The sequence below is a fragment of the Puma concolor genome, chromosome B1, assembly GCF_028749965.1.
Source record: "Puma concolor isolate L17-30 chromosome B1, mPumCon1.1.hap2, whole genome shotgun sequence".
In the NCBI taxonomy this organism is placed as follows: domain Eukaryota; kingdom Metazoa; phylum Chordata; class Mammalia; order Carnivora; family Felidae; genus Puma; species Puma concolor.
The window spans coordinates 122,325,388-122,341,712 of record NC_141670.1 but is presented as its reverse complement, the minus strand read 5'-3'; the positions used below and the strand labels follow the sequence as shown (position 1 = coordinate 122,341,712).

Genomic DNA, 16,325 nt, shown 5'->3' with positions numbered 1-16,325 from the left:
AACTAGTTCTTATTTGCATTTCAAAAATAAGCAAACAGAGGGGTTATTTGCCCAAGGTCACACTTAAGAAGCAGTTAAATTCAGTTCTGGTCTGAGTCTAAATTCCCCGATCTTTCTAGTATTCCATGATATTCTCACCCCAACTGCATAAACTGTTCATTGCCTGCCAAGTTTTGAATACAGATTCTCCTTCCACATTTATTCTTTGTAAAAAAGAGCACAAGACTGGAAGGCCAGGAGCCCAGACTGCTAGATGGGTTCTGTCATTAAGTACTCACAAGACCCGAGGTCACTTAAAGTGTTTAGATTTCAATTACCTCACCTAACTTCATGGATTTATCTAGATAATTTATATGACCACTTCCAGATCTGAATGATAACAAACTTCTGGAACAAAGACCTCATCATTAATGCAATGAATAATATTCTCAGTAATTCTAGAGACTATTTATAGAACATTTTTCTACTTCTCTATAGGTTAGAGAAAAGAATAACTTAAAAATGCAAATACACCAAAAAATATATTCTTTTTTCTTCAGCAGCATAAGGTATTCACTCAAAGATACTTCCTGAATAACCTTACATTAATAAGTTACTCATAAATTTTTATGTTTTTGTATAATACATATATGTGTATATGTGTGTGTGTGTGTGTGTGTGTGTGTGTGTGTGTGTGTGTATATCATAAAAGTACATGAAAAAAACCCTTAATCTAAAACAGTCCCAAATATCTACAGTCACGAAATTCACAGTTAACATTTCATCTTCCACCTCCCACATCCACCCCTGCCACCTGCCTCTAACTGTCACTGGGATTACAAAACTCAACTAGAGCCCTAACAGTGTGCTGTTCTCTGAAGTACTTGAAAGACATTTATCTCCAGTGCAATATAAATAATACAAGTGGTTGTGCTTCAAGAATCACTCGAGACCAACTCCTGAGACCTTGTCTGAGAAATAGAGAAAGAACAAAGCCTACTATCAAGAAATCTCGCCATTATACTGGCAATTATACATGACCTCCTGTCATTTAACAATTGCATCGGAGGCCTACAGCGAGATTATGACATATATACAAGGCCATGTTATTAACCAAATTCAGAGCTGACCAGACAGTCTAGAAACAAGTGCTCTTCTTTTGCACATGTGCTTGTGAAAAATAGCCAGAAAAAAAATTGATATAATGGAAAGAATTCTAAATTCCATAAACCTGGAGGCCTGACTGCCTGTTCTTTCTCTGATGTCAAAGTTATGGCCTTAAAGTTATGCAATTACTTGGTCTAATCATTTTTACTGCACCTGTGGAACCCTATACAAACAAACATGTAAGCCATGCTGTGTATGAGATATAAAATCCATAATCAAGGGACAGCTCCTACCTGAAAATAGGGAAGGGCCACTTGAACTCTTTTATTTCTAATGACACAATTAGGTACAGCAAATAGACTGAAACCCAAGGAATAAAATCCATTACTCTGTCTACCATATGATGCAATAAAATGCTAGGCCATATCCAAATCTGTAAATTAAAGGGCTCTCTCCTACATTAAAATTTGAGATTTTGATGAGACACAAAAACCTGTATTTCATAAAAACTTGGTAATATTGCTCAACACCTTCTTTACAACTGCCATCACCAGGGAGGAGGATGATAGGACAATGAGTAAGATAGAGATAGAGATAGAGATAGAGATAGAGATAGAGATAGAGATAGAGACAGATATATAGATAGATATATAGATAGATATAAATATCCAAAGACAGCTTCTAACTTAAAAGAAGTTATCAAAATATTGCTAGCAAGGGGCATTAAAACCATAGGCTCAACACATTTCAAGTGGATTTCAAGAAGAACACAAAGCTCCTTTCTGAAAGTCTTTAGATTAGAATGTAACACTCCCAACATACCTCACTCAGGCTTTCTCAACATTACCAGGGCTGTCTTCAATAGAGGGGAGAGAGGTCAAAAGAATGGAAATAATGAATTCTAATAACATTTTTCATGTCCTTAGCTCTAATTGGCCATGCACTCCCATCTTCAAAAGATGGGGCAGAGGGATAGAAAAGAAAGTTGAAAAGGAAGCAAATGGCAGCATTCCAGAATCATAATCCATCCAGAAATAGAAAAAAGAAAGAAAGAAAGAAAGAAAGAAAGAAAGAAAGAAAGAAAGAAAGAAAGAAAGCAGAAAAAGTGTAATAGACTTAGGATTTTTTTTCCCTTTCAGTTCTGTCACTTGTAGACGATAGATACCCCAGCAGGAAAACCCCCATCATGTTCTTTTGGCAAAGTCCTACCATCACAGAAGGAGACATGATGGCTTGATGGATAAAATTCTTGAAATTGGACCTATACACTCATAATATCCTTTACCAATATTTTAAGATTATGCCATTTACTGCATGAAAGGATTTATTTGATTCTGGGAGAGATGCTGTACATTTTCTAAAACTGTATTTTCCAATAAAGATTACTGTTTTAAGGTACAATCTTCTTTGAAGATTTTGTGAAGATATATATCTATAATATATCTACATATATACACAGTGTTTGTAGTTCAAATTATAGCATCTATAAGCACAATCTTGGTGATTTCTTCCATTTTGAAACCTCATTTCTAACTCCTGTGTCTTTTTTATCTTTCCCTGAATGTCCTGTACTTGCCCAGTGTATTCTGTTTTAAAAAGATTCTTTTTATTATTACTAGTGACTTAGTTTAAGGGAAAATTATTAACTCATGAGGATTACTGTATTTGGTGAGCAAGGACTACACTTATAACTCACTTTTACTCTATAGCTCATAAGATTGAGCACAAAGTAAGTGTTTAAGTCTTTTATAAAGACAGATTTCAAGTTTTCTTTTAAGCTGCTTGATTCAGTACTTCACATAGGGTCTTCCACAGGCAAATTCTCAATAACTTCCGTGTAATGACTGAATTTAATCAACCTGAAATATTTTATCATTAATAACTACAAACAGTAGGTATATATAATTTCCCTGAAGCTGTGAGCTAAGGATTTTGTGTTTATGAAGGTACACACATGTGTGTTACTATGTATAATCCTCTTATCCACACATCTAGTCCCTGCCTGCTTCTCCTTCCTTGTACATGCATCCTACATGGCACCTTGTTAACTTTGCTACAAGTGCCCTACATACAATTTGGATGATAGTATCTTCCTTACATGGAGGAAAGAGACGGTACCAGATATATCTATGAAATAATACGAGCCAATTTTATAATTATATGTGCATGTGTGTGCTACATATTTCTCTTTTTGATATTGCATTAGTAAATTTTGAACCAGCTCATTATTTAAATATAGAATTTTGGGTAAAGTCAATAAAAGGAAGATGATGGAAGGGATGAAGAAGGCAAAGATCTCTCTTTTTCTTTTAGTGCTTTGTACCATACCTGGCACGTGGCTGATGTTTAATAATGTTGGTTGAAGAAAGGATCTAAAGAAAGGAAATAGAGAAAGGAAGGACAAGATGGAGAAAGACAGGAAGGACAAAAGGAAGGCAAGCAGGCAAAGAAAAAGTAAAAACAAAAACAAAAACAAAAACAATTTCAAAAACATAAAACATATAACTTCCCAGGACACTAAAAGTGTAACTAACAACACATGAACAGTCTGAAGGGTACATGTTGGAATTTAGGAGAAAGACAAAAATGTCACTTCAGATGCTAACTCCATTTTAAAATTGTAAAAGAGTCTCTAAAATAGACAAGAATGGAAAAAACATTGGCCCTGCCACATGATAACTGTGTAAACTTACGCAAGTATTACTCCTTGTGTGAGCTTTACCTCCAAAACTTGCAAAATAGGAATAATTACTATTATTTTGAAAGTATGATGTTCAAATACAATAATACATGGATTAATATCCATGATAATATGTAATCACAAAAACTACTTGGCAACTGAAAAACAGAAGTATCAAGATGCAGTTTCAAGTTCTTCAAGGAGGGGATGGCTATCTATTTTTGACACTTTTCCATTTTATAATTCCCACCTAAAGTGTCATATCCAAATACTAACACCCAGAGAGTCTATGCCAGAAACTGATCCTTGGAAGTAGCTCAAGTCCAGTGAAACACAGAATTGTTTCTAACGTTACAATTTCTCACGGAGAATTTGAATTTCGATTCAGTAGTTTTTGCTAAGTCAATAAGAAAGAACTAGTTATGAGTTTTAGCTTTAAGTTCTAATCTATGTTATTATAATGTTAACATAAGATTTATTCCACCTTAGTAAATGAGAGAGAAAAAGAGGTTTAGCTGAAGCTTTGAACTGCTGGAGAAGATGGCATGGACATAGGAAACACTGTACCCATGCTTGGCTTCCATTCAATGAAGTCAATACATACCAGCTCCAAGTGCGTAACACAGGTACCCTGGTGGGAGGTACCTTGAAAACTGGTGGTATCTGTATGCAATCACAAAACACTTTTTTCACCTTCAAGGTTGTACTTGATATCAAGCCCTGAGCTATAACTTGCAAAGTTCTAGGTTGTTCCTTGGCACTGAGTTAATATTAAACCCACACACTTGATATTTTCTGTGGAAAGTAATATCACGCAGACTTTTTGACATTGTCAGGGTAAAGTCTCTTGTAGATCTAGAATTTCTAGATATTGAATAGCAAGGGATAAGCCATTCATTGGTGTCTTCAACATTATCTAGATTGTCCCTGTCTTTCCTCCTATGAAATGCTTTACAAAGAATTCGATTTCTACAGAATCTTCTAAACGTCTGTCAGAAAATGGAATACAACACCTCAGGATGCATCCCCCAGCTGGTCTTGTTCAGGGGCAGTAGTAGAGTACTGCCGATAAAGCTGTGTGAAGGATTTAGCGTTGTTCCAGATCCTGTCTTCATCCCCATTTAAGGGCTTACAGAACTTGGAGAGCTAAATCCTTCAATTCTACGGGCAGCCCTTTGTAAAAAGCAAGGATTATCTCATTCATGGAGTTATTACTTAGGGAAGTTCCACAATTACTTAACTGCCAAACTTTATAATTATGCAGCAGCGACAGTTACAACATCAAGAAGTTCACTTGTTATAGTAAAGATACAGAGTGTGTATTCAATTAAAATATATACTCAGGGTAATTCTTAGATATTAAATCTTGATAGATTTTCCATTTTACCCTCTGTCCCATTAATTAAATGTTGAAATGTAAGCAAGTTGATGACTGGACTAAAACTAATCTCTTTAGAAAGTGGCCTCCAGCAATGACAGTTTGACAGTGGAGCTGAATGTACAAAAAGCAAAAGTCTAAGCGCCTAAGGGACACTTTTTAAAGAGAGATATTAATTATTTAGTTTAGAATAACATAAAAGATGCCCCGCTCTTTTAATAATGTATATATTTGAATGTATAACATTCACGTAATATTAAAGGGATGATAAATGACTCTTCACTCTGAAAGCTCTTTTTTTTTTTTTTTTTTTTTTTCTTATTGAAGAACAGTTAGTCATCTACATGAGTCTCCACATAATGGAGCCATGAGTTGAATAGGGATTCGGTGGAAACATCACCCTGAATGCCTCAGATAACAAAGCTGACCTAGAAGACAGAGGTTAACTTGCAAGCACTGAAACTCAGTCAGCTGAGTTTCAATCTCAGTGCTATTCCCTGATAAGATTGTGTGAACCATGGGGAAAGCAGGCATCCCCTCTGTGCCCCAGGTTTTCATCAATAAATCAAGATTAGAATGTAATGCACAAAGTATTGAAAGATTACATGCATTGACACATGGAAACTGAGAGCAGGTTCTAGAACAAGATAAATGTTCCATTATTATTATTATTATTATTATTATTAATCATTTGCTACTTGCATGAATAAAGAAAATAACATTTGTATACATGCTATCCCAACTGCCCAACTGAAGAAAATATTTACATTTACTAAATATACTATTACCAACCTAAGACTTTAAAGAAGACATATCAGAGTTGTAGCAGTCAAGGTGACAATGATAATGATAATGGTATAAGAAATTATAATCATAGTTAGATTAATTCCACATATTGAAGAGTCCTTTATATAAAAGGCAGAGAAAAGGGATATTCCACTAAAACCTCTCTGCAGTTAACTTATCCATTCATCTCAGAGAGATGTGAACTAATAAAAAATTCCTACCCAAAAGTCCTCCTCAGCCTAAATGTCTACATAAATTTATTTTCTACTACTTCATACTGATAATACAAAAAGTTAATGCTAAGAGTTTTCTTCATGTTTTCTGCTCTGATCCTTTGTAGTTTGTAGATTCATATCATTTTTTGGTAGACTGTCCTTGGTTTAATGGTCACTATAAAGAAATTATCTTCCCATTGTGTGTAATTCAATATTCATTGGGGTAAAAAATAAAAATGTATATCGAATAAATGGAGAAATTACTATTTTTCATAGGAGTTATTTTACTTATTGTTTTCCTTTAGTAACAACAAGAAAAACACATAGCCTACAATTTTTTTGGAAATATCAAATAACAAAATGCTACCGTGAATGTGCATTTAGGTTTCCTATATGAAAAAAGTGATCTGAGCAAACAGTTGCTCAAGACCAATTAAGAGGATCTTTAGAATTGATATGATGGCAGGAAAAAAGTACGAGCTGGGAAAACTCTTGCCGCTGAACAAAATCTCTGGATTAATTTTACCTAACTTATAAAGCGCTAGTGATCATATTTATGCCTGTGGTTATAAAGACCCAAAATATGTTTTAAAAATGTTTATGTCAATGCTAAAGATTATTCCCATGGTTAAGATCAGCCTCAAACTCTACAGAAATGGCTTCTTGCTTATAAAATGTAAGCAATTTTGTAGGGAAGTAATCTTTTTGGCATGCTGTGAAGAAACAAGCTAAGATGCTAACTTAGGGTTACCTGGGCATGGATTCTACTCCGTTCCAGAGACTGACCCCTCCCCCTATTTCCTTTTCCCACTCAGGATAAGGATCTGAACTAGTTGATTCTGCACTTGGCTCCTGACTCAGGCAGGGACCACCTACCACTAAGTTTGCACACATGATTCTGGAATACTGAAACAAGGTCCTGACATGACAGAACTGTGCTGCAGTACAGGAATGAGGTTCTCAGGCCTGGCAGCCTACGGTGCCGATGGTGTCACTGAAGGCTGCGTGCTCCAGCTAGACATCAGGGGACTAGGACAAGCTGGCCTCAGAGAGGTTGCATTTGCTCCTGCGTGTCCACATCATGACTGCCAATAAGATTCTTACCTTGTTTTTTTTTTTTTTATTGGAAATTAAATCCTCTCTTTACAATGGTATGCCAAGCTGTAAAGTATCTTTTTATTTATAAATGGTATCCTTCTGAAGTCCCTGACTACATTTTGAAGGAAAATATTTGAGGATGTTGACTCTGCCAAGTTTTGGTGGGGCTAAAATGCTTTTTAAAAGCAATTCTATCAATTTGTCTCATTTAAAAGTCCAAACCATCATAATACATTTCTTTTCCCAGTCAAAAAGGGTAGTCTTTAGCATTTTAGCAAACGATGCTCTTCTCATCTTGTCCTTGAAACCCAATTTTGTACCTCTCTCTTCCTTAACCGACTTTAACACTGAATTGATTTTTTTCCTTGTGGTCATTTTTAATCTTTGGTCTTAATTGGTAAATTAGTTTGGTTGCCATTTAGACTTTTCTTCTCAAATCCAAAATACAGTTCATTTGATAAGTTTTATTTGATTACTTAATTTTACTGTGAGTAGCTTTTCCTGGAACTGAGTTATATAGCCCTGAATGTATATTTGTATTTCTCGATATCCGAATCATATATCCATCCACCCATCCACTCCTGCACCCATATGACAACTCATCTGGACCACAGAGAACAGGCGCCATATGGCAACTTTGTGTAATTTACTTTAGATTTTTCTGAAGCACAGGTGTACCACTATAGAGATAAAGGATTTAACTGTTTACATCAACGCTTAAAACACATTATTCCAGAGGTTCGTTATATTTTTTGGCCAAACTGAGTTGTTTAAAGCAGAGTTCACATCTACCACTCTATTTCTTGATATTGACATATTTTACTAAGATTGCTTAAATGTCACTTTTGTCAGTTAAGCTTATTATTATTATTTGGTCTCCATGGACTAATTTCTTTTTAAAAAAATTTTTTTTTCAACATTTATTTATTTTTGGGACAGAGAGAGACAGAGCATGAACAGGGAGGGGCAGAGAGAGAGGGAGACACAGAATCGGAAACAGGCTCCAGGCTCTGAGCCATCAGCCCAGAGCCTGACGCGGGGCTCGAACTCACGGACCACGAGATCGTGACCTGGCTGAAGTCGGACGCTTAACCGACTGCGCCACCCAGGCGCCCCTCCGTGGACTAATTTCTACTTTCACTCAATACCATTCTTTTCTTTGGAGTATTTTCCAAGTATATCTGAATAATTTTTGATGGAATTCTTTATTTAATGTCTATCCCACTACCAAATTATAAACCCCACTAGAGTGAAGACAATTTCCATCTTATTTATTTTATACTCCCGGCACCTGACATGGTGCTTGGTATCCAGTAAGTTCTCAGTAAAGATTTGTTGCATTGTTGAGTGGGTGAGACTGAAGTCATTTTTATAGGTGGCATATTATTATTTTTAGTTTGTTTTAATTAATTTATTTATTTTGAGAGAGAGAGAATGAGAGTGGGGCAAGGGCAGACAGGAAGGAAGAGAGAGAGAAGCCCAAGCAGGCTCCACACAGTCAATGTGGGGCCTGATACGGGCTCAAACTCATGAACTGTGAGATCATAACCCGAGCCGTAATCAAGAGTTGTACATGTAACCAACTGAGCCCAGGTGGCATATCATTTTAAAAGGAAGAAGAAGGAGAAGGAGGAGGAGGAGGAGGAGGAGGAGGAGGAGGAGGAGGAGGAAGGGGAGAAGGAATTGGGGGAGGAGGAGTTAGAAGCGGGAGGGGGAGGAGAGGGAGAAGGAGCACAGCAGCAGATATGTGCATGTGTCATTTCTACAGTTTTCTTCTGTTTGGTGTGTTTGGGTAATTATGAAATTGCTTTACCCTTAGGGCTACAGATTGAGAAAACTCAGATGTGCAAAGTGCTCTGCAAATGTTTCACTCCAATTTGGAAAGGGTATCAGAACTGGTTGCAACAGTAATTTAAAATGAGACGGAGTTCTGTGGGTCAATACTGGTAGAGTAACTTTTGAGCACTGTCTTGCTATTTGATTGAAGAAAGAAAATGCATCATTCAACACAAGTGTTGAAGGCCTACCATGCATAATACAGGCTACTGGGCTTTACAATGTATATCAACAAGCCCCTGCTTCAAACTGATTATAATCTGATTGAGAAGTTATAGGAATGCTAACTGTAGGAAAAGCTAACTAGAAAAGAAAAATAATTGATGAGTACAAGGGCAAATGATTGCTATTTCAGGCATTCAGAGAAGGACTACCAAAAGAAGTCTGCATAGAAACAGCCTGGTGGGTCTAGGCCATTTAGATGAGCAGAAAAAGGGAGACAAGTAATCTAAATGAAAAAAAAAAAAAAAGTTATGTGGGCAAAGACGCAATGGAAGGGACAGCCAAATGGAAGGGATAGTCACTGCGTTCAGGACAACGAGTAGAACAATTTGGCTCAAGTAAAGGGTTCACCCAAAGAGAAGCAGAGAGATGGGTATTAAGGTAGATGGAGCCATAAAGTGAAACTATAAGTAAGAGGCTGAGGAGGACTGTATCATCTGTCAGTTTCCCTGAAGCCACTGACAGGTGGCATAATGATAGCAACATAAAATATTCAATGATGATAATATCTTAATACCTCGCAGCATTTTGTTTCAGAGTAATTTCATCTATTATTCACAAAAGAAATTTTTTTCTCGTTTTGCAGAGATGTCACTGCATATCAATAAATGTAAATGAGCTAGCTGTTTAATAGCAGAGCTATGATTCAAATCTACATCTTCTGCCCTGGCATGTTACAAGAGTAAGCAGGAGTTGTCAGAGTGAGGAAAGAGAGGCCAGGGGAGTTGTTCCCTGTGTTATGCAGACCGGAAAGGATAAGAACCGCATGAATTCGTGTGGGTTACCCCAACGGGTGGATGGGCCATTTACGGTCCTCATCTCTTGCGGAAAGCTGCTTTTCTTGTAGGCAAGTACGAACTTCTAATCGGAGCTAACAGACATTTAAACATGAAGCTGATCGTGCATCTATTACAGGTGTTAAGATGGCAGAGTGAAACTCTTTTCCCCATCACTTCATTTTGCCAAAGAACATTCCTGCTGCCTTTAATCTGTAGGCGCTTAAAAATCAAATCATACTGTAACTATTGGGTTATAACCCAGAACATTTTCTGGTCATCTGGTTTTTCTTTTTTCTTTTTTCAATTTTTTTTTTTTTAATCTTTATTTATTTTTGAGAGAGAGACAGAGCGCAAGCGGGGGAGGAACAGACAGAGAGGGAGACACGGAATCTGAAGCAGGCTCCAGGCTCTGAGCTGTCAGCACAGAGTCGGACCAGACGCGGGGCTGGAACCCACAAACCGCGAGATCATCACCTGAGCTGAAGTCAGGCTTAACCCACTTCACCACCCAGGAGTCCCCCCCCCCCCGGCCACATCTGCTTCTAAGAATCAAATGATTAATTTAGGGATTCGTCACTCTCTGTCCATTGATTATGTTTTTGAAGGTGCTTTCAACCCAGTTTTCTTGCACCTCCTTATAAAATTCTCATTACCATTTATTTTATTCAAATCCAGTAATCCTTACTTCAGCTGTGAATAACTGATTCCTACTCCACATACTGTACACAGTGTTAGCATAATAGCTTTAAAGTGCTTCAGAGATTTTACACAAAAGTCTTTTGAAATTATGCTCAAACTGAAGAATGTATCTTTTTTCTTCCTATCAGTTTATCTTTTTCTCTCAGAAGAATTTTTTATGAAAAGGTTCCCAAAATGAAATGCTTCTCTCCCCTTCCTAAGAGAATGTGATCTACCCTAAACACAAGAAAACAGTGAAAGCAATACAAAACCTCAAAGATAGCAACTCACTGATGTCTATTTTTTTTTTTTTTTTTAATGTTTATTTTTGAGAGAGGGAGAGTGTGAGCAGGGGAGCGGCAGAGAGAGAGGGAGACTTAGAATCTGAAGCAGGCTCCAGGCTCTGAGCTGTCAGCACAGAGCCTGACTCCGGGCTTGAACCCAGTAGTGGTGAGATTGTGACCTGAGCTGAAGTCGGAAGCTAAACCGACTGAGCCATCCAGCCACCCCATTAAGTTCTACTTGTTAAATCAGAACACTTGACAAAGAAGCAATGTATACCCTGTGGGAGAAATTGCCATTGGTCTCAAGCAAAACTGATACCCAACATTTTGATGAGTAGAAAAAGTCTAAGTCAGTTTTATATGGAGCAAAATCCCAGTCTTCTTCCTCTTTTTTTTTTTTTTTTACTGTTTTAACTCTTTGTCAATTCTTAAAAAAAAACTTGTAAGTATCATCTGTGCTATTTAGTAATTGGTCTCTGTCAAGAAAATTGCTTGTTTGGGTGCTCCTTTCACCAGGTGAAATAGAAAAAAAAATTGTTTTAATGCCATAAAAAAAAAAAAAACAACCTAAGTGTTCATATTGTGTATACTTTTAGGAATTAATAGGATTGGGGCGCCTGGGTGGCTCAGTCGGTTGTGCGTCCGACTTTGGCTCAGGTCATGATCTCGCACTCCGTGAGTTCGAGCCCCGCGTCGGGCTCTGTGCTGACGGCTCAGAGCCTGGAGCCTGCTTCAGATTCTGTGTCTTCCTCTCTCTGACCCTCCCCTGTTCATGCTCTCTATCTCTGTCTCAAAAATAAATGAACATTAAAACATTTTTAAAAGAAGGAATTAACAGGATCATGGTGGGACATGCAACATGACCTATGGAGGTCTTGCATTCCTTGCAGGTACCACAGGGAAATTATCTGGTATGAGAACCCACATCCAATCCAAGGGAATGAATTCTTACTGGTCTTATACAGAAGACTTTAAGACTAAGATTTTGTCTGGCAAAAAAAAAAAAAAAAAAAAAAAAAAGTGCTGCTTAAAAATAAAAGTTTCAAAAACACTGGTCTTGACTTTATTATCATTTTTTCCTTTTTCCAATCAAATGTGAGCCATTCTTTAATGCCCAGGTCACATTTTGCCTTAAACAAGTCCTTCTCTGACCATTCTAGAAAATCATTCTTGTCGAATGTACTTCGTGTTCAACTCTCTTAGTTTTACTTAATGACACCATGTCTTGTATTTTTATTCAGTCACCCACATGTCTTACTCTGTCAACTGGCTTATAAGCACTTGGCACATCTAGAGCATATTTTGTTTTACTTTGTACACTTCTTGCCACAGAGTACTAAGGACAGCTCCTCTTTTCTAGAAATTAGGCAACTAGGAAAGAGGGGGCAACTCTCTGTTGCCCCCTGCCATCCATGGTTGTGACAGAAACTTCACTGTGCCTTCTGATAACTTCTCTCTGTGGCCACAGAGGAGGGCCCACCACAGTTAAAAATGGCAGGGTAAGAGACTGTGGTGTGGCCATCCCACCCAGAAGGCATGCCTCTCTGGGCTATTAGGGTGGAGGCAGGGGTTGGAGAGTCATGTGCTCCATCTATAGGACAGCACAGATGTGTGTGTATGTGGGGAGAGGCAAGGATCTCAGAAAGCCACACTCAGATATGCTGCATAAATATTATGTAGACCAATGCCAACTATAGTTAATGGCTCTTTCATATGTTATCACCCATTCTGTCACACCTATACCACTTCCTGTCATTTCTGAATCAAGAAATTACCTTGATAAAAAAAAGATAATGTGTCCCTTGCTCCTCCTCTCTTTCCTATAGTCAGTAAATAATACCCTCTTGTTTCCTGGCCTCTTTTAGGTATGGAATTTCACAGAGGAAGTACAGGATGCTAAACCAGAAGATACAGGTTTGACTCCAGTTCATCACTACCTAATTGAGTGACCTGGGGCAAGGTAATTTAGCAACAGATACACTTCATATTAAAAGGGGGTGGGGCTAATGATATTTACTTTTAAGTTTCATTCATTTTTTAAAAAATAAATGAATATGCACTTGCCAAGCACAGTATCTAACTCGTGGTAGGTATTCAATAAATGCAATTTGAGTTTGAATTTCAAACTATAGATTCTTCCGCTTATTGTTCTTGATCCCTTACATGCACAATCACACTATTCTCATTTAAATCTACATCCTTTTTAAGAAGCATGATTTTGGATTGCTTTCAATTATTTCTTTTAAAACCCAAATCTACTAGACCAGTTTACTATAGACCCTGCTATACATTAGAATCTCCTGGAGAATAGTTAAAAACTAACACTGCCTGGGCTCCACATCCAGATCAACTGAATCTGTAACTCTGAAGATAATCACAAGATTTGCATCCAACAATAAATGAAAAAGCAAGGGGAAAAAGAATGGCTAACATTCATTAAAACCAAACCCAAATAAAACACCTTATGAATTATTGCACATAGTATGTAAGAGCGCAAGAAGGCTCTAAAACCACTTACCTTTGTTATTGTACACATCTAAGTAATTTGGTGCTGAAAAAATTGTAATTAGAGAAGGGAAGCCTGTCGTTTGGCTTTTCCTGTACATGCGATACCTAAAAACAACAAATATGATTTTAAACAAGGCTATTATGAAAAAAATGATATCAAATTATAGCCTTAGAAAAAGAAAACTAAAGTTATGTTTTATCACTCCAAGAGAACTCAATTACATAACATTAAACAAAATTTTCTCTCTAAAGTCTGTTTTACGCAGACATTAATTCATCTCAAGGTTGACAATGAAACATGTACAGTTTCTGAGTAGGCCGTTCCTGAGTTTAACGGACTTAGGGGAAGAGTGGAATTCAATGAAAAATCATAATTCATTTCCATGCGTTCAACAGAGATGACAAAGGTTACCTTTCACATGAAGATATCCTGCACCTACAATGTTTTTGAGAAGTTTGCCATATTTTTGACCTAACACTACATAAGCAGAGCAATATATAAATCTTTACCACTAAAAACCAGGCTGATTATTCTAGTTATCCATATAATATTCTGTGCAATACCTATGCAATATTCTGTTATGGTCTTGACTAAGTGATTTGCTTTTCAAAGAATGGTTAAATCTATGGGTTTTACATATTGAAAGTTGTTTCTATTTTAGAACTCTCTTTATTACCAATCTCTTCTGAGATCTGCAGGTCAAAGATTATTGTCTCAGCAGGGTAATATTTAATCAATCAGTAATGAAACAGAACATCTGCAAGATCTTTGGAAATAAACCAACAATCCAGTTACTTTTCTTCTACTTAGACAAAAATAGGATTTTAGTCCTCAAATAATCAAAAACATTACAGGAAATTCTGGCTCTTTTCCATTGAGGTGAAAGCACATGTCACAACTTCTACGTAACAGATTTTAGTAATATCAGTTTAGAAAAATTCTTATAAAGCACAAAACAAAATGTTATCACTCCTTGGGTATTCTGAGCCAGTTATTTATGGCAGAATAACCATGCCTACTCTAATTGGGTTCTAAAGGTGCCTCAAATAGTACCTTTAGATAGATAAATAACCACCATAAAAATTATAATTTTAAAAATATTTTGATACAACTTTTCCTAGAAGAAAATATCTTCTTAAAAGTCTTTTGAAATGTTCTAGAAGTATTTATTCTGCATATCCAACTGAACTTTGCTGGAGGAAAAAAAGTCAAAATGTGAAAGATAACAACACCCTCAATCTTAGTACTTTGACGTTATAAATCATGACTGGCTAGGCCTACTTGATAACAAATAAAAACAAAGAAACTAAATGACATAATCGCAATTTACCCCCAATAAATCAATCAAATGCCCATTCTGAACAAATATACTAATTGATTTTAACTGATGCATTATTTTAAAATATTTTCAAATAAGCAGATGATTTCTGGTCTGTAGTGGGATTAATATAAAGCTGCCTAAAATGCTCAGTTGGGATAGCCAGCCAAAAGAGCATGGTGACACCACTGCCTTGAAAAGTTAAAAAAAAAAAAAAAAAAAAGAACTTATTTGAGGACCCCATTGGTTAGGCATATCATTAGGTTATGTCGAAGGTCAGCTATGACATGATAGTACTGGATCCAATACTAAGCTGTTGGGTCAGTTCATCCCTGTTGATTATTGCCTGAAAAAAGCTAACTTTGAAAGGAGCCTGGGATCTGCCTTGATGGGGGATCATCGGACATGGGCTTACTTCAGGATGTGGGCATCTCTACTCCTGATTTCGGCACACAGAGTATAATACTAAGCAGTCCTCTCTTCCAAAGAATTCAGAATACGAAGGAATGAGTTTAAGCATTTGAAGGCAAACAACACCTTTCAGTGGAACCTACTGAGAAGGGTACTGGACATCAAATGCTTTTCATTATGCCTTTTGCTCCCGAGTGCAGATTCAATGCACTATCAAACTGAGTATCTGATGTTTCTTACTTTTCTAAGCCCTTATCATTGGTCTACCAATTATACTAATAATTATATGAAACCTGGACCCTAAATTTTAAAATTCACTATTATAAAATCATGTTATACATTTATTAGTTAGAATATAGGACTTTCTCCCTCATTTAAATGCCTCTGCTTTTGTCCTTTAAAACTTCACAAGGGTCAGGAATGATATTCTTTAAACAAGAGTACACTGTGCAATATCTGTTAAATATTTACGTGTAATTCTCATTCACACTGCCAACCAAGGCTGAAAAGTTGCTGGTAATTTACTCACTGACTGGACCGTGGGAAGAGCAGGAATGGAAGGAAATCAGAGGGACCCTTACAAGGGCTTAAGAAAGCCAGCTGAAAATTTTACCTGTTCAGGCTAAAAACGGAGGCGCTTTAAAGAAGACCTTACAACACATTTACAACTCATTCCCCAGGATCCTGCCCTATCTCTGTCATCAGAAGACAATGTTAAGATCTAAGTGCTTCAGGGAGAGAGCCTACCAAAAGGGACCCTCCAAACCTGAACAAAGTGAGGAAGCTGGGACCCAGGAACAACACATAGTTTCCGTAAACCCACAAAACTGCTCACCCTGCATCTTGGGCTTCATGGGCTCGGAGTATAGACAACAGGTTATTGTGCTGTAAGAATTCACATACAGCCGGGTAGCTGCCAGAGACAAAAAGAAAAGAGAAAGAAGCATCTGTTACGAAATCATCAAGTGTAGCACATGTATCTGTAACATCCCGATCTATGTGATTTGATCAAGCGTAATCAGACATACATCATTCATGAAACAAG

The 16,325-nt window shown here is 37.0% G+C and overlaps 1 protein-coding gene across 6 annotated transcripts in view; it reads right to left on the bottom strand.

Annotated features, from left to right (window-relative positions):
• PPP3CA (protein phosphatase 3 catalytic subunit alpha) overlaps positions 1-16,325 on the bottom strand; it is a 329,754-nt gene that overhangs the window by 40,932 nt on the left and 272,497 nt on the right. For all 6 annotated transcript variants that reach the window (XM_086704508.1, XM_086704507.1, XM_086704504.1 and 3 more), the window contains 2 exons: positions 16,116-16,193; positions 13,561-13,655 (listed from right to left, as the gene is read on the bottom strand). In XM_086704508.1, coding sequence (XP_086560634.1) covers positions 13,561-13,655; positions 16,116-16,193 — 173 coding nt within the window. The remainder of the gene's footprint in view (positions 1-13,560; positions 13,656-16,115; positions 16,194-16,325) is intronic.